General features: G+C 44.1%; 2 protein-coding genes across 3 annotated transcripts in view; both read left to right on the forward strand.

The window, feature by feature from the left end:
• Nucleotides 1-3,469: 3,469 nt before the first annotated feature.
• Nucleotides 3,470-14,672, forward strand: SOCS2 (suppressor of cytokine signaling 2). Of its 2 annotated transcripts, none has more exons than XM_050323532.1 (3): nt 3,470-4,719; nt 5,205-5,487; nt 6,438-14,672. In XM_050323532.1, exons 2-3 carry the CDS (start codon nt 5,343-5,345, stop codon nt 6,884-6,886), a joined length of 594 nt encoding a protein of 197 aa, XP_050179489.1. In that variant the 5' UTR covers nt 3,470-4,719; nt 5,205-5,342; the 3' UTR covers nt 6,887-14,672. The 2 variants fall into 2 exon arrangements, with proteins under 2 accessions (XP_050179489.1, XP_050179490.1); XM_050323533.1 differs by having other exon boundaries at nt 3,470-3,718.
• A 3,936-nt stretch (nt 14,673-18,608) lies between these two features.
• Nucleotides 18,609-18,910, forward strand: part of CRADD (CASP2 and RIPK1 domain containing adaptor with death domain) — an 81,070-nt gene continuing 80,768 nt past the window's right edge. Inside the window, exon 1 of the mRNA XM_050323530.1 lies at nt 18,609-18,766. The gene's annotated coding sequence lies outside the window, so the exon portion shown is untranslated. The remainder of the gene's footprint in view (nt 18,767-18,910) is intronic.

An 18,910-nucleotide genomic window follows, 5' to 3' on the forward strand; every position in this document is an offset into this window, starting at 1 on the left:
TAAATCAGCATGCTAGCTCTCCAGTAAATTTGGCATACTTTTCAGGAACAAAGTGAAAATAATTTCTAGCAACAGGCACTTCACACAACTATAAAAATGGTTTTGCCTCCTTCCTTCATCATGAAAGGGATTTTTGCCTAAAGGAAAAATAAAAAATACATGCATTCATCCCTCCCTGTCTTGGGCACATATGTTTAAAATCAAGTCAGGAACAATATATTCTGCTAGTGATTTTCAAGAACTCTTAATATTCATGTTTTCACTAGTAATATAAAACTCAATTAAATGTATCTACAATCAGGATGATACACATTGAGAACCAAAGTGTTCAGGAACAGTAGAAAGTATCCGGGAAAAAAAAACATAGAGGTTGCTTAACTTTGTGCCTTTCATCCCCAGATGAGTGATTATGCCTCTAAAACTTTCTTAGAAGCATTCATAACTGTATATGTACAGGCAATGTTTGTCCTAGAATTGCTATCCCAAAACACAGATTAAAAATAAATAAAAAACTTGGTTTGAATTGTACTTAAAAATTTTAAATCTCAATTTGTATATAGTTTTCGTATTAATGACTGTTTAGAAAAATTACTGTTTGTTATGTGGCAAAGTAAAAAAACTTATTTTGTTTACATGATGGAAAGCTAGGTTTTCAGAATCTGCTTCTTTTTCTCCATTTCACATCTTTCTCCTACTCCATTCTGATTTTTACACAGTAAAACACTTAAGGTAGACCAAGCCTGTATTAAACGTCCCAATGCCAAAGAAGCTCAAAAGTAGCTTTAAATAGTTTCATGCACTACATATGGCCCAGAGTCCCATGAGTTATTTCATTTAGTCACCTTTTCTTACCCTTAAAACTAATTTTTTTTCTCCTCTGTGACTGTATGGAAGACTCACACAGTCAGAGGAGAAAATCAGCAACTAATACTGTTGAGGGAAACAGTGAAATACAAAGGTACTCCACAGAGCCCATAGCACTTATGGAAGTTTCAAGGCAGAGAATAAAGGTAACTGTGAACCAGATGAGGTGCCAATATTATCATTTAAAGATTGATTTGCAGTTTTTAAGTTTGAATTTCATTACTCTTGTAAATTTATAAGATATTTAGTGCTGTTTTTAAAAGACATTAAATTTTCATGAAAAAAATTAACAGAACTCTGTTTAGGAAAGATCCTGCTGATATATTGCCTATTTAATTTTTATGCTACCTTTTTCACAACAATATCTGAAGTTTTAAGTAACAAATATTTATTACATTCTTCTGTTCTTGTTTCTCATTCACCACATAAATCATGGTCTTCCTCTCTCTGCCTTTATAGCAGCCAGCTGCGGTTTTAGAAACAAATTATTATGACTTCAAGTGATGAATAAACAGCAGAAGCAAAGGAAGTCTTCAGATACTATCCACATAAAAATCCCATTAATAACATAACGTAGGGAAAGAGAACTACAGCAAAGCTGTAAAAAAGCAGCTTTGCACCTAGGCAAGATATATTCCATTTCTCCAAGATGCATTAGTGAACTTTAAGTAAATAGCCCTAATTTGAACACTATGATATCAAGATAACATATTTTTGAGCAAAGGGTCTGTGCCTGCATATACAGAATTATTTTAGTAATGAAACCAGATCTGTACTAATTTTTTACTGTTCTCGTGAATATAGCAAAGCCAGTGCCATTCTGGAAAAATTGATAGAAGTTTTATGCAAGATCTCACATCATCGGTAGCTGAACTGTCAACTAAATTTCAAAGAGTACAAATGTATTCTCTCCCCTCTTCACATCTATCCAACAGAAAGTTAGTGGGGATTCTGCAAGAGTGGAATCTGAGGCTATCTGAACTGCACGGACAAAAACAGGAACAAGAATGACCTTCAGGACCTAAATTGTTTTAAACCATTTCTTAGAATGCTTAAGAAAGCCCGTGTTTGTTCCTCAGACCTCATTTTAAATCTGTGCTGTTGCCAGGGATTAAAACCACCTTTCTTCATAAACTGAATAAATTAAATTCAAAACCACCCAGGCATTACAAAAAGGTGAAACTATACTGACCAATATTTCACTTAACAAAGCAGATTTTTTTTTCTTAGATGAATCTGCTCACTTACTAAAGATAGCACTTAATTTTCAAGATAACTATTAACTCTCTTATTCCCTGATGCTTAAGAATTATAAGCAATAGCTGTTACAAAGTCCTTCAGGAACTGTTTTTTCTGTGTTTTTTTTATTATTTTAATTATTATTATTTTAAAGAAACGTCGAAATACAGGCGTTACTGGGGAGTACGACCCAAGGTAGCGTGTCCCTATGGGAACTTTCTCTGTGCAGAGGAACTGCCCCGCTGTCTCAGCCAGACAGTCCAGCCTAATACATATTCATTTACCACTTTGATAACAAAGGTTCCCTCCCCCCTCCCTGCCTGATTTCTAAGGAGATTATTTTGTACTTTTTTTTTTTTTTTCCGGGGGCTTCCAAAAGACACCCCTTAATCCTTCTCCCGCCAATTCACCCTCCCAAACACCGTCGTGCAATTTGCAAGGAGCCCTGACCTGCAGCCAAGGGCAGGGGTGAAACTATTATGGCTACTTTTCCTTTGTTTCCCCTCTTTTTTTTCTTCTTTTTTTCTTTTTTTTTTTTTTTTTTCCCCGCTGTGAGCGTGTGTGTGTGTGTGTCTCCCTAAAGTCGGCTCGGAGCCGCCCGGCCAGCGGCAGAAGGTGGCTGGTTACCGAGCAGCACCCGCGGCCCAATCAATCATCTTTACCGCCGAAAAACAGCTTCGCGGTTATTAAAAAAAAAATAATGAAAAAAAGGAGAAGAAAGAAAGAAAGAATCGGAGCGGGGGTGTGTGGGGGGAGAAGATCGGCGCGCGCATCGGCGGGCAATGGCTGTTTGTAGCAACGAGGTATTTAGCGCCGGAGGGTGAAGGGGGGTGGAGACCAGGGTGGGGTGTCCCAGGAGCTTCGGCCGCCGCAAGTCCCTGGCACGGAGCTCCTGGCATCGGCCCCTGACGCGCTCCCGGCCCTGAGGGCGGGCCCCGCCGCCGCGCTCAGGTGCCCGCGGCCGCCGGCGCCGGGCAGGTCGGGCACCCCTCGCCCCGCCGCCCCGGCCGGGGGCCGCGCTCCGCTCCCGCCCGGTTACCTCAGGGGGTCCCGCCGTACCCGGCCCTGCCGGCCCGGTCCCCCCGCGCTCCTGGACACTGACCTGCGCGTCGCCCGCGGCCCCGCGGGCGGAGGAGGAGGAGGAGGAGGAGGAGGAGGCGGGGGGGCCGCGGGACAGCATTCGGCCACCGCTACCCCAGCGTGACAGGGGCGGCGGCTCGGTGCGTCGGCCCCGGCTGGCCGCGATCGCGGCGGAGGCGCCGGAGCGGGTCCTGTCACATGATGCGGTTCCTGGAAAGTTCCTGGAAAGCAGCCTTTGTATGTAACCATCCCGGGAGGGGGGAGCGGCGGGGGCAGGATGCCCTCGCCTCGCAATCAAAGGCGAGCAGACCGCCCGCGCCGGGGAGAGAGGGGGGGAGAGGAGGGTGTTGTTTCCCCAGAAGCACCATCCTTCTCCGGCAGCCCCTGTCCGCCCCAGCACAGCCTCAACGCTTCTTCCCGGCGGCGAGTGCTCTGTCCCTGCAGCCCCTCAACGCCGCCGGGAGCCAGAACAACCTGACCGCCCCATCTCCAGGCGGTGGCAGCGGCGGCCACAGCCCCGTCCCTCCGAGCTCGGGTGAGTCCGCTCGCCCCCCTCTGCTCGATGAGCTGCCGCGCTCCGCGAGCGGGCAGCCCGCCTCCCCGCTCCCGGGCCGGCGCTGCCGACCGGCGGGATGCGGCTCTTCCGCAGCCGACGGCAGGCTGCCGGGGGATACCCGTCTGCAGCCATACCCCAGCGCCTCGCAAGCCTTCCGTTCCCACCGAACTCCCGCGAGTGGCGGCGCTTCGCGGGCAGGCTCTCCCGGAGCTTCCCTTTCACAAGAGGTCGCGCCCGGACACGGCCGGCAGGGCTGCTCCCACCTGTGCTCGGCGGCCCCGCGCCCGCAGCCGCTCCGGTGACAGGCGCACCTGCGCCCCGTCCCCGAGCCGGTGGCGGGAGCTTCTAAGCCCAGCGGAAGAAGGGGATAGGCTTTGCTGGGGGTTGCTGCTAATGTGCCTGCACATGTTACGATAGAAACCCGGTAGAGCAGCCTATTAGTTGCCACTACAGTTTAATTTGAAAAAGTTTCTGAGCTCCGCCATGGAACTTGTTACGGGAGGAACCAACTCGGCATAATGCCTCACCTGGCAGCTGCTGCGCACCCGGAGGCAGAGAGTCCGCCCGGTTCGCAAGCACCAGCGAGGGGTCGCGGTCTTTCCCGGGCCTCCCTCCACCCCAGCTAAGCCGGCTAGGCTCCCTCTCCCTGGTGCTGCCCGACTTTGTATCGCTCCCGACCTGACGGTGCTCCTAGAAAGGGGAGGGTCTTTTTGTCCCTCCCGTTCGCTTCAGCCGAGTGGAAAGGTTTTTTGTTTGTTTGTTTGTTTTTCCTAATATCATCATTTAATAGAGAGGGAAAACCACATTTCCTGTCCCCGCTAATTATATCTCAGCCTCCACCGTACTGCCCCTTCCCGTTCCCAGCGGCCAGCGAGCCCCCGGCCAGAGCACCCGCTCCGCAGTTCCTCGGACACGTAGCTGCCCGGGAGAAGCTCTCCCACCCCGGGAGCACGACCCAGACAGGGCTCCCGTTCCTGGAGGTACGAGCTGTCGTATGATCTTACTGAAAAGCATTGCTGTACTGTTCCTACGCACCGCAGCGTGCAACCCAGGCTGGGATTGCCCCGCTTCGTTGGTTACCCCTCCTCACTCGTACCTTTACCTGCTCGGCTCTCCCCCACGACCTCCTCCCTCCCCAAACGCCCCCGCCGCGGTGCTGCCGGCCAGGTTCGCCTGCTCCGGCGGAGGGAGCGGCGCATCAGCAGGTTTGCCCTTGCAATAAAGCGAGACCACCTTCGCGGGCCGCTGCCTCCGCCGCTTGCCCGGTGGAGGGGAGCCGAGGACAGGCTGGGCGGTGGGGGGAGGAGATGTCCCTCCCCCGTTCCGCCGCGAGGTGATCTCTCGCCTCGGGTCCCTCCTTTGGATGCTGGGAAGTTCCGAAGCGGGATCTCCAGAAACACACGGACTGCGTCGGGAGCGCCTCTCGCGGGGCTCGCCGCTAACCACGCTGTCTCTCCGCTCGCAGGCGGTGCCCGGGCTGGGGGCCGGGACCATGTACCCGGCGCGGCGCTGAACCCCACGGCGGCGGCGAAGCGGAGCCCTCTCCCGCCGGCAGTCCCCGACCTGCGTGCGAGCGGGGCCGCGCCCGCCGCAGCTGCCGCCCATGACCCTGCGCTCCGCCGAGTCCCTGGAGAGCGCGGAGAGCTCCCGGGAGCGCTGGGGGCACCGCGGGGCGGCGGCGCCCGTTGCCGAGGAGTCCCGTGAGGCGGCGCAGCTGGCCGCGGCTATGGAGGAGCTGCGGCGGGCAGGTAAGCCCGGGCGGCCGGGAAGGAGGAAGCGCCCGGGGCGGCGGCGCTCGCCGAGGCTCCCGGCTCCCCGCCGTCCGCCGCGCCGAGGTCTCGGGGGAGGCGGGAAGCCCCGCCGGGCCGAGAGGGGAAGCGGGCGGCGGGGCGACGCTTGGCCATCGCCGCCCGGCGCTGCGGGGTCGCGCTCTCGCGGCAGAGAGGGGCGGCGGCGGCGGCTCCGACCTTCCACGGGCTACGGCGGCGGCCGAAGAGAAAGCGCCGGCAGCGCCGCGCCCCGGCGGCAGCCCAGGATCGGCGGCCGAGAGAGGGCCGGGCGCTGCCGCCGGCCGGGGCGGCCACGGCGCCGCATCCCCTCGGCCCCGCGTACCTGCGCTCCGCTCGCCGGCGTGGCGGCGGCTCACCCGGCCCGGCAGGACGCGGGGCTTGGCGGCGGGTAGGGCTTTTTTGTGTCCATCGCCGCCGCGCCAGGACCGCAGCAGCCCCGCCTGAGTTGTTTTCTTACCCCTCTCTGTTTCCGATCGCTATACAAAGCTCATTTCAACAGCAGCCTGCCCGGAGTTGCCGGGCTCTCTGCGGACTGCCAGCCTGTGCCGTGCGGACGCTGCGCCGGCCCCGGCGGGAGAGCGGCGGGGAGCCGCGGGACTCGTCCCTGCTGCCTCGGGGGCGGCCCGCCGGGTCCGCGGCTCCCGCGTCTGCCTCGCAGGACGCTGCGGGAAAGTTTGTGCCTGTGTATGCACAGATATGAAAATAAAGAGTGACCTGGACGGCTCTGTCAAAACGAGACGCATTGTAAAGCAAATGGATTTAAATAGCAAATAAAAATTTACTGTGCCTGCAGGACTTCAGCTTTCAAAAAACAAAGGCAATAGGTGATTACAAGTATGTCAGCTAAAGAGCAGCTTTTTAAACAAACAGGAATAAACAAATCCCTTTTTTCTCTCGTTTTTTAACAGGATGGTACTGGGGCAACATGACTGTTGCTGAAGCCAAAGAGAGATTACAGGATGCCCCCGAAGGAACCTTTTTGGTTAGGGATAGTTCGCATTCAGAGTATCTACTGACTATTTCAGTAAAAACATCAGCGGGACCGACCAATCTACGTATAGAATATCAAGATGGCAAGTTTAGACTGGATTCTATCACTTGTGTCAGATCTAGACTTAAACAGTTCAACAGCGTTGTGCATTTGATTGAGTACTATGTTCTTATGTGCAAGGACAGAACTGAAACACCTTCAAATGGAACAGTTCATCTTTACTTGAACAAACCCCTCTATACGTCTACTCCATCTCTTCAACACCGCTGCAGAATAGCTATAAACAAGAGTACAAATCAGATCTGGGAGCTGCCATTACCAACAAGACTAAAAGAGTACTTGAAAGAGTACCAATACCAGGTATAAATATATTTTCTAAATGCCTCTAACATAGAGTAACTTTTGAATGCAGTTCTTAAAATCAGCCAAAGAACTGAGTAACCAGCTGTACAACTCCACATGGAATTCACTATCAAAACAGTGGCAGTTCCAGGGAAAAGGTTTTTATTTCAGATGCCACAAAGGGAGACTTTATGTAGAATAATCCCAACTTATGTCCTTGGGGGTTCAACAAGGTGGCACGCTATTCTTGCAAGGAGAGAGAAGTCAGGAATCTGTCCAGATTGTGTTGCTTTGTCAATGGCATAAAATGCTGCTCTAACTATCAAATGCTTACTGAAGCAGTGGGACTGGGAGAGACTGCAGAAGTGGTCAGAGACATATGAGAGTTCACAAGTATCTCACTTGTCTGATTCCAAGATTAATTTGGTGCTGGTGTTCATATAATCCTAAAAGCTTAACTAGATCACACTGTGATAATCTTGCTGAAGTTATGTAACTAATCAAATCCAGTCAGAAAATGATCATGTATTCAGTTTTACTGAACTATTCTCCTGCTTTTCTGCAAGCAAAGGAGTACTGTAAGTAATCAGTTTAAAACATTGTTTTTCAAAGTTCTCTAAAGGCTGACCTTAAGAAGAAATGCCACATCTTTCACAGGAACTTAGTATGTTGCTGATTATACCAGATTGGTATCCCAGAATCCTTAACATGTTAACATCTTCACAGTGGTGATATATCCATGTTATTACTATTAAGCCTCTTTTGGTTGAGGCTTTAAGACTGTAGGCTGCAGACTTGCAGTTGCTCAGTTCCAATGTCAAAACATGGATATCAGCAGTTACAGCTGTCTTTCTACAGTGTAGAATGTTTTCTTCAGCTTGTTTCCCAAAATATGGGGAAATAGGATTTGGGTTTTGTTTGTTGGGTCTTTTTTGTTTGTTTGTTTTTGAGGTGGTCAGTTTTTTCTTTTTTTTTCTTTTTTTTTTTTTTTTTTTTTTTTTTTTTTTTTTACTTCTAATTCACCATTGTCACTATCAGACTATTGCTCAATAAAGTAAATCAAATTGTACAACAATCTCCCAATATTTGTATGTATCGATTTGCTATTATTGAGGAAACAGTGCTCTTATGAATCTATATAATTTTCCCAGCTAATACTCAGATAACTGCACATGTATCAGTAAGGATGAATACTCCTACTTTGCCTTTGTGGTATATCTGGATTACGTTCAGATTAGTGGCTTAGAGGCTGCCTGCTGAATTCCTGTAGTTAGGTATTAGCATAGGACCTTGCTTTTTCTGTTACAGTAGTCTTCCAAATGGGAAGAGGGGACTAAGACCCTCAGTACCCATTCCTCAGATTAAATCTGAAGTACCTAATAGAAGAAATATTTAGGATGAGAATAGCAGGAGAGCAGTAAAGAGAGACAAGGACATAGACTAATCCTCAGTCAACAAATTCATAGTTTTAGCTCTTTCCCTATCTTATTTGTTAATTAAAGCAAAGATCAGTACTTGAACAAGGAGGATTGTCAAGACTTGCTGTAATCTAGCTCTGCCCAGGCTGAATTAGAAACAACATAAAATAATCTTCTTGTTTTCCTTGTGACTTTACTGCCCTGTTGTACTGTCAAGATGTTCTGTCCCTTCTCATAAACTTTGGGGCACTGATCAGCTTATTTGTGGCATTTAAACTCCCAGTATTATACTCTCAATTTTTCAGTAACATGCTGGCAGAAATGAGTAGCAGAGCTGTTCAGGAAAACAAGATACCAAGAACCTGAGGCAGAGTGGATGGTTCCTTGGTATGCCAGATACTTGATATGTTCTCTCTATGGAAAAAACAGCTTTTCTCCTTCTCCTCCATGGAATAAATTTTCTGTACCCATTTTTAATGCAAGCTTTCATGTAGAAATGGGGGAGTTTTCGCCTGAAAAAAAATGAAACAAAATATTTTGTTATGTAAATTTTTCCCCATGTCCTGCCAAAACATAGTTGGAAATTCTTCACGCTACATGGTGACCACCCTTTGGTTCCCATCCCAGAAAACCTCTTGTATTCCAGGTGTGTGCCATAACCAAACAGTTCTCATCAGTCTTGTTAGGATCTGCCACCCTAGGCTGAGGAGCTTTTCCTGGGAGCAGAGCCTGTGAAAGAACCATATGCCTGGGAATACTTTTCATTCTGAAGAATCTGTTTTCTTACAGTTCTTGTCTAGCTCTACCTTCCAGTGAGAGAGCTGCTATATGGAATAACTTCTGTCACAGTTAGAAACACTCTAATCTGCTGCTATGTTAACCTTCTACTATTGTGCATTTTCAGTCAAGGTGATATGCTTGAGGTCTCAATGATAAACACATTGCACTAAGGTCCTTTAAAATAATTCCTCACTGGCTAGCCCCTGGCCTGAGGATTTAAAATCAAGAATACCAATGCTGGAGCAAGCAGACTGAGAAGATAAGCACAATGAGACTGCTATACTGCAAATATAAGAATTTATGGCTTATTGCTGGCAGCCTACTGTAAGCAGTCATAGGCCAAGTGTACCCCATGGCAGAGCCAAGCTCTGAGGAGCGACATGGCCCAGATGCAGGGAAGCTTGCTGGGTTTCCTGATAAGCAGTTCTCCAAAGCACAAGGGCAAATGGTATAGGCTGAGGACAAGGAGTGCTAGTAAAGTGAAATGTGGTGATTCTTGTAAATAATCAAGATTAGTTACTGTGATGTGGAATCAAGTCACCAAACATTGAGCATACTGACTTGGACTTCATGTCACTTGTATGAATTCCTGTGAGGAAAAGTAGGGTCTGTAGCTATGGTGTGCTCGAAGCAGTGAACAGTATTTTAAACAGACTGGAGGGGGAACTAGTCCTCTTTGCATGAAAGCGCAGTTCTTGTCCTCATTAGGATGCCAGTGCCAGGGTTTGATGCATTGCAATAGTAAAACTAAACCGCACTATAGCTTGCTGAAAGCTTGGCTTCTTTCTAATGCTGCACAGAGGAAGGACTTGTTCTGGTACAAAAAATCCAAGGATAGCACATGATTAGATTACAGTGGTGCAAAGATCTTGCCTGTAGACTTGTGAATTTTTAGTCATGATCATGTTGTTCAAACATTTTTAAAAAGTTCCAGTGCCTTTTTTCTTTTTTTTTTTTTTTTTGTCTTTCTTTCTGATGTTGAGGCTTGTTTGCAGCACTAGCTTTTAAATTGCTGGCTCTTCAGATTCCAAAAATTACTTCTAACTGATATATATCATCTTGAATTGCTAGTACAGAGTGTTCAGTGAAGCCAGTTTCACACATTCGATGCCCATGAGTCAACCAAAAATCATGATAAGGACTTTAATCCTAAGCCTTTTTTTCTCACCCCATGTATTGGTTTAGTTTTTTGGTTTTGAGTCTTGAGATTTCAGATTTACCAGCTTGTACCTGGAATGTTAGTTGCTGAAAACCTCTTTATTTTAGTTAAAGGAAAACTGAGAATCCTACAGTCTTAAAAAAGTAATGCTTAAAAAAAACCCCAAACAACCAAACCAAACACAATTGCAAGATGAATGATGAAAATAGAATTGGTGACAGTATTTCATTTAGCACTAAACCTAGCAGAAGTGTGAACTATAGCAGCATTTTAGTTGTATGGGTATTTTCCTGCTGATAGTATTATCACCAGAGACAGAAAATGGTTCAAGTACAAGATGAATGGGTAGAGTGGGAATGTATCCAAGCAGCTGGACCCAGTGCATTAGAAGTAATTTTATTTTAATCTGATCTCGTCTGTATTGTCCTTATTATATTTTATGTAACCACATTCTAGATAAACAATACACAATTATTAGCAAGAAGGAAAAATTATTCACTAGAATATGGGGGCAGAGGTTTTTTTTTAATATCTTAAAACAATGAGAAACTTACTCTTCACTAGAAATGATGGAGCTTTATAATCTGAGACTCTTACTAAGTCTCATCACCTTGAGAAAACAATCTATACACAGTATGAAGGACAGGGTTCTGTAGCTGCATGAATTCCTGTACCTTAGCCAACTCCCATGTCTTAGTAAAATGTTCCTGCAGCTAAATTACCTTGTTAAAGATTGTAAAAAACTTTATTTGCTTACATGTTCTATTCAAGAGCTTTGTCTTGTATTCCTGATAACAATCCTATGGATTTTTCCTTTGTCTATAAGCTTAGGCTCTAGTGGAAAGTAAGTCGAGTGGTGTCAGGGCTTTGCTCTCCTTAAGCCAAAACACATGATGGAAATGGGAAGAGATATCTTTAGACAGGGCTATCACCTCTAAGGGTCATTTAAAATAAAGTAAAATAAAATTTCTGCTGACTTCACTGTCATTAAAATGAATCTAAGTATCATATTTACTGTTAGAGGAAACAATGGCTTAAGGGATTCTAGAAATGGTATTGTTAATTCTCAATCATACAAAACTTGACCAAAAGGCAGAATTTTATTTAGACAAAACTAGAGAAATAAAATAAACTTTTAGTATCTAAACCATAAAAATTCCAAATAGAATAAACAGAAATTGGTTGAAAGGTCTGAGCTGGTTAGTTCTTTATACACAAAGGAAGTGAGTATGACAAGATACTTTGGTATCTCAGCCTAGCTCCTGAAAACCAGTTCTTTATTAGTGTTAAATTCAGCAGGTCTTAGTATTTTGCTACACCATTAGCACGACTGAAAATACCTGGAAACAGTATTCCACTTCAGTCATCATGGTCTGAGATCACTTTACAACACAGTGATTTGCCACAGTAGTGCTGAAATGGGGTAATTTCTACAGTGGGCTGAATATCAGTCAAAGGAAGCGTGAGGCAGAGTTGGTACTGCCCGAGGCCATGAAAGGTATCAGGTGCTGACCATCCTTGGTCCTTACCTGGTGTCTTAGATAGAAGGCACACTACAAACTACGTGAAATATAGCTGCCAGGAAAACAGATGATAAACTACTCTGCTTGCTAAGGAGGGAAAAGGGTCTGAAGGGTCTGAGAAGAGACTGAAGGGAAAGAACGTGGAAGACTCAGCAGCTCCTGTGAGAGGTGGCACTTTTCACAAGGTGTATCAACTAACTAACCATCAGGATGATTATGATACTGAAAAGTGTTATTAGTATAGATTAAAAGTCCAGGGGGGTAACTAGTATCAGTACAGTTTGAATCCACATATAAACAAAGTCTGTCTAGATAACTGAATTTCAGGGGAAAAAAAAAGCTTCTAAGCAAAATCAGTCTGTCCTGGTGTCAGGGTTACCAAACCAGGGGAGGGATTAACTGTGTTTATTAATCAGGTTATCTACAGGGCTTTGAAGCAGCCAGTACCTCTGATAAAGTCTATAGAAATGTAAAAACATATCACCATCATAATGGTGTTTAATCTGCCTGATAAATTGTGAATTTTATTCTACTTAGATCCTGTTTTAGAAAGGGATTGCACATGTGTTACATTTTGTTTTCTTCCTGAGCTGAAGCCACTAACTCTCCAGGAACTGAAATACCAAAATAATATGACTCCTTTCTTTGGTATTAAGGAGGAATATAATGCCAGAGCAAAAGCTACTTATATTAGCATAAGAGGTGCTTGGGTACTGAAACAGGATCCCCAGGGAAGTGGTCACAGCACCAAGCCTGACAGAGTTCAAGAAGCATTTGGATGATTATGTCAGGCACATGGAGTGACTCTTGGGGATGATCCTCTGCAGGGTTGAGATTTGGACTCAATGATCCTCATGGGTCCCTTCCAACTCAGCATATCCTGTGATTCTGTGAAGGCGTTTAGTAGGAAAACCTTCAAACAGATACTACGCAGGAAAAGTTTAGTGCTGAGTGCTGCAAAGAAAAAATACATAAAAAAAACCACAACAAAACAAAACAAAAACCAACCACCAAATTCTATGGTCCTATTTTGATTTTTCTTTCACTAGCAGGCAGGGTTTATGTAAGTAAATCCTTTTGATTCTAGTCAAATTGTTCCATAACTGAAGTTCCATAGCTGAGGTTTGGAATTTGGAGCAATGTTGGTTAACAAATAATAAATGCAGAGGTATGTTAAATGTGCAGAAAGATTCAAAGCTCCATGCAAATTCTCCTTTTGAGATTATTTGGATCAGGCTTGATAACAGGAGTTATATAGAAAATAGTTGTAAATCTGGTAGCTGAAAGCTGTAAAATCCCTTTTCAAAATGCTTTGATACAGTTTAACTGTATGTCTTCAGGTTGCAGCCCTAAAATAGGATCTGTTCAGCTGAGTCGCTGTACCCACACTATGTTTGTCTCAGGAGGAGTCTCCAAATTTGAGACACACCTATATTACATGTCATACATTTGCTTTTTTCTTAACCAGTGTGCTGTTTGACAGGTATGTGAGACAGATATGCAGGGCAGAATAAGTTGCGGATCAACTGTTACTGTTCAAGGGATTTAATTTGGTCCATTTTCTTTAGGAAGAGAAACAAGACTGAGCTGCAATTTTCCATCTGTAAAGTGGGAAGTGGGCTCAACATTTTGTAATTTATCAGCATAGGGTGAAAAGTGGTTTATATTTCAATTAACATTGATGGGAACTTAAGCTGCAGTGATGACAGTATCTTTGGCTGAATTGCTAGAAAGGGAAAAGTAAGTTAAGAAAGTGAGATCCTTGTCTAACTATATTGCAGTGGAAGTGGCATCACAGCTCCTTTGTGAGCTGAAGTGCTTCAGGCGTGTGTTGTCTTCAAGAGAAACTGGCTGTGAGAAGATAACTGTTTTCTGAAAATTCATCTGTTTCTTTTAACTCCCCTGATGGAGGATGCAGTGCCCACTGCAGGCTGCTTCACTAGGCTGAATGCAGACAGGTTTCATTTTGGAAGGGAACAAAATAGAGTAAGTGAAATTTTAATTGAAGGGTACTTTTTGTTTGAAAACACAATGTATGGAAAAAGTATAAGCAGTAGCACATCTCTTGCTGTAAAAATTTCTCATTAATCATTACTAGCTCCTGAAAAGTATAACCTTAAAGTAAGAACCTTTAATAATACAGGTATTGTATATGACTTTGTCCAGTTCAAATCCTGAGAAATGGAAGATTACAAAAAGCAATAATTATTCTCCCCTTAAATAAAACCAACCTTCCAGTCTTTTATGTAAAATGCTAGAGAACCATTTCATATGCTGTAATTTGCAAACAAAATAAGTTGGTTTTGTGGAAAGGTTTCGGACTTGAATCTTAAATTCATTTTAGTTATTTGTCAATGTTTCATTTTCAGGTTAATTAGTGAATTTTCTTTGTTCTCACATTATTAAAATGGTGCTTTACATTTAAAAAATAATTTCCTAAGTCTGGAATAAATAATATATAATAAGAGGCTTGTAATATTTCATCTGTCTCCTCAAAGCATCTTTAAATTAAACTTAAAAATAAACAGAGAACTATATTAATTCATGTATTTAAAGAAAATGGACTAAAAATTCTGAGACATACTGAGTCATATTTTACAAATATTAATTTCAAGTTTTTTATTACAATTCATTGGAGGTTTTTTTTTTTTTTCCGGAATGTATGCAAATGTTTTGCATTTGATGCCTGTTTCTTTTTTATAACTATTCCTCATTCAACTTTTTGCTACAGATTATTTGTATCAAAGTAAACAGCATTAAGAATTCACTGCAGTACTGGTAATAGAAACTTTATTATTGAAACAAATGTAAATGTATAGACACTACAGGGTCACTTTAAACTCCCTGGTTTAAGGTATTTTAAAACTTTCTGTGCTATATTTTACCTACATGCTGGACATGCCTTTTAATAAAATAATACTTTTAAGGAAGTTCATGATGTGTCACCTATATTTTGTATTCATTCTCTTTTTGAACTGCATTTGATTTAAAGCCTTTATTGTTTAAATGAATGGAAGTTATGGAGTATCAGAATAATTAAGCAGCAGCCCAGCTGGCCCCCTTCAGTGACGCACTACACTCCTGCCCATCATCTTTTCTTAGGAGCAATACGGAATTATTTTTGGAGTAGCAAATGCCACCTGAAGAGTGACACCCCCTTCCAGCCCACCACCTAATGCCCTCAAACCCTGCCAGCACCCACCACAGCATGCCTTAATTTTGGTCTACAGTTAGGGCAAACTTTCCATCCCAAAACCTTCCCTTCCTTGGCACCAGCTTGTTTTTTAGTGACTGGCACAGGAGACCTGGATGCTGGCATTACGGAGGCCCAAGCTTGCAAAGGGGAGTGCAATTGGGACCAGGGTGAGAAGGAAGAGGGAGGAAGGGAAGGGATTATTGTCTGGGACAGCAGTGGACAGCAATGGCTTACATGACCCTCATCTTGCCTGAAGACCACCAAGTTTGGCCCACCCTCACATATATTTTAACACTGCTTTTGAGACACAACACATAAGAAATCTTTTCTGTGCTCTTCTTTCTAAAAATGACAGGCAAGCACACAATATGTTTCTTTTTTCCCATCTTAATTTCTGAGGTTGTGGGTGAGATTTAACCAATTAGATGTGTTTTTAATAAACAAATCTAGAGGCTCATATTTTTTCTTTTGTCCTTAAAGCTGGAATGTTGTCCTCCAGACAATTGAAAACAGAATAATCCTAATAGATTAAATCTGCTTGTGCTAGTTTTAAGAATACATTTAGGCTCTTGTTATCAGCAGAAACCAACTAGTCTGTAGAAAACAAAGAAAATACATACATGCTTGAATACAGCTTGACTAATTATCATAAACCATTTTTTAAAATCTCATTATACTTGTACAGAGTTTCTAAAAAGATTTGGGACTTAAAAGTGAGCTTTAAAAGAGTGTATAGTAGTTGTAAAAATCTGGCATTATGACCAGGAAAGAGAATGTAAAGAGAATAGCACTGTCAGAAGAGATACTTGGTTCCCACAGATTTGGACTTGTGACTCTGAATTCAGCAGTCCTTAAAAGTGTGGTGAAGGTCCTTAAAAACTGATGACCGCTGGTGATCTCTCAGTCTGCAGGACCAGACAGAACAAGGTTTCAAGTCTAAAAGTCTGATGATACTCATGTGCAGGATTGACCATGAGATTTGCACAGTTAGTGGGATACTGAATTGACACCAAACTGGCTCAAATAGATATAAAGATATGTATAAGTAAATAAATAAATAAATAATATGTATTTTATACATATACACACATACACGTGTGTATATATATACATACATATATATACACATATATACATACATATACACACACACACATATATAATTTTTTTGTCCTTAAAACTGGAATAGAACCAAATCATCTTTCTGAAATTTTGTTGAACTTGGACCAGAACTGAACTGGGAGAACTCTGTGAGGGCTGAACCCAAATGAAACCAAAATAAAGAGCTTAAGGGCTTCTCTCCTTGGACTTAAAGTATTACCTGTGCACATTCTTATCCTGTAACTGTAGTGTATAACCAACAAATGGGTTGCATTGCTAAAGATGAACCCAGAACACCAGTAGCACCGTTTCTGCTAAGTAAATTTGCAGCACTGGTTATTAACTAGTGGAAGAAAAAGGAAACACCACATTTCCCCTTTAATCAGACCTGGACTTCTGCTGCTGTCCTCTTCCTTCCTAGGCTTATCTGTTTCCTTCCTTGTATCTCTGTTCAGACTGCAAGCAAAGGGATGAATAAATGCTGATGAGTAACTGCTATCATCATTTACTTGAGTGGAATCTGGAGCTGCTCTGTGTATATCCATATGTTTTGTTAACTTTCTAAGACATTCCTGGACAGTATAAAATAAATAATCCTAATAGCCTCATCTAGCAAAAAGATATAGTAAATGCAAGTGATGTAACTGCTTGTCATGATTTTCTATTTTAAAATGCAGGCACATTATCTGCAATTACGTGCAGCTATCAGGATTGCAATAATGTGATTGTGTCAAGTCTACAAGTTTGGTCACTCCAATTCCAGTTCCAACTCCAAATACAGTTCCTTAGATTATGACTGGGGGAAAAAAAAAAAAAAAAGCAAAGCTGGCAATCAGAAGTACAAGAATCCAAGAAAGGAAACTTTCAGTAGCTGTGCTGAGAAACAATCACGTAGATGGTTTATGGTGTTCTCTGCTCCCTAGTGCTGCTCTGTGCTATTTACAAATGTATTTTCTCACAAGTACTATTACAGACTATCCATGACAAGAAAATTTAAAACCACCTCAGTTGTACTTTGGCTACAATAGCAGCATACTTCTGGTCTCAGAGTTACCGAAGATGACTTACTTGTGTGGTTTCCAGTGTTGTCAAGGTCATAGTAAATATGTTAATATACCTTCCTGAAACAACCCATAGGAGTATTTAAATTTTTTATGTCTGTGTTCCTAGAAGACTAACATGTGTGCATGAGACGAAAAAACACTTACCTTGGTTTACTAAATGTATTGGAATAAGAATTATTCACAAGCAATTTAACCCTCTGTATCAAATTTATTGCCTGGAAATAATTGAAAATACAAGTGTTATGTCAATCAAATCAAAACTGCTTTAAAATGGCCAAGCAAATAGCATCTCTGCAGAAGCTGGCCACACAACAAACGTATATATTTTTTTAAACATTTCTTAAAACCAGCATACAAACTTTGCCTTTAAGACTGACTTACATTCTGTGTCCACATAAATTCTCAACTCTGGTGTCAGATACAGGAAAATCAAAGGAAAAAGATTTAAGCTTTCTCAGTGTGACTGCATATCTTTATGTAAAATCTTGCAAATAAATACCATATTAAGGATATGCAGTATGTGAGCTCTACTTTTGGTCACATTTTTCCATGGCAAGTATTTCCTGGGTACAGTATCTAGGAAAGGCACATAAAGGTTTCCATAACTTTCAAATACCCTTAAATCTGTACAATTAGTCTAAACTGAATGTACAAATAAGATTCATGCGGTGACAACAGCAACTGCAGCCACCACCTTTCCTGCTTTTCCAGAGGGTAGGCATTAGCATGCTGTGCAGACCACAGCTAGCTCGCTGTGGTTGCCTGCAGCTTCAAGGTAGCGCGTTCCAGCACTGCAGGATCTTTTTTCTATTTTTCCTTTCATCGCTATTGCGGTCCCAACATGAAAGGACAAAGGGCTGACACCACTCAATCCCGTGTAACACATGACACCTACGTAAAGAGGTGGAAGGAAGTTCTTCCATGATATGTGACAGAAAGTGATACCGCCTAATTTTTATAGCTCTGAGAATCACAGTCTTCTCTCTTCTACCACACTTTGGTTCCAGATATTCATATAAAATGACGCGAATTCAGTAATACTGTATTCAGTAATTAATAAAACGACCAGAACGTGCATAGCACTGTGGTAGACATAGGCTGGCACTTACTTTAGTAAACGGCTTTCATCTATCAAAGCTTCTTCATTTTTAGGCTGCTCAGATGAAAGTAATGAAGCCAAATATGTATAGTATTCGATATACTACTTCTCTGTGCTTGATACGACGATACAGCGCCGGGATGAAGTTCGACTTAGCGCAACGCTTGCAAATAGGAACCGATATTCCTAGAGAGTAATGGCATCAGCTGTTTCTAATGCCATTAAAACTCCAGTGTCGTAATTTCTGATTTAATTTTGGATACTCGCTAAACACCCCCACCACCCAGACGCTGGGAGCGCAGCAGGTTCTCCGAACGCCTGGAAAGGGCCCCCCTTGGTGGAGACCTCCCCCGCCAGCCCCGGGGCCGCCCGCACCGCGGGGCTGCCGGCGCGCTGCCCGCAGCTGACATGGCGGCGGCGGCCGCCCCTCCTCGGCCGGCCCGGCAGGGCGGCGGCGGCGGCCGCGGCTTCCGGCAGAGCTTGCTCGCCTTCCCCACGGATGGTGCTGCCCGCGCAGGCTCCGCGGGCGCTGCGGCGCCCGGGGTAGTTCTGTGCTGCCCTCGCGTAAGTAGGGGCGCGGGGTGCCGGCTCGCTTGCTCGGGCGCTGCCGGCGCCGCTTGCCGCGGCCCGGCCCGCCTCGGCTCGGCTGTCCCCGCCCGCCGGCCCGGGCGCCGCGCAGGGGGAAGCGGGAGAGCGGTGCCGAGGAGC

This window comes from Myiozetetes cayanensis, unplaced genomic scaffold (assembly GCF_022539395.1).
Source record: "Myiozetetes cayanensis isolate MyiCay16 unplaced genomic scaffold, myiCay2020 scf3, whole genome shotgun sequence".
In the NCBI taxonomy this organism is placed as follows: Eukaryota; Metazoa; Chordata; class Aves; order Passeriformes; family Tyrannidae; genus Myiozetetes; species Myiozetetes cayanensis.

Excerpts from the sequence above, each read along its gene's own strand:
- SOCS2 (XM_050323532.1), top strand. The coding sequence starts at position 5,343 with ATGACCCTGCGCTCCGCCGAGTCCCTGGAGAGCGCGGAGAGCTCCCGG. Across the intron at positions 5,488-6,437 it reads GGAGGAGCTGCGGCGGGCAG|GATGGTACTGGGGCAACATG; the intron begins GTAAGCCCGGGC and ends GTTTTTTAACAG.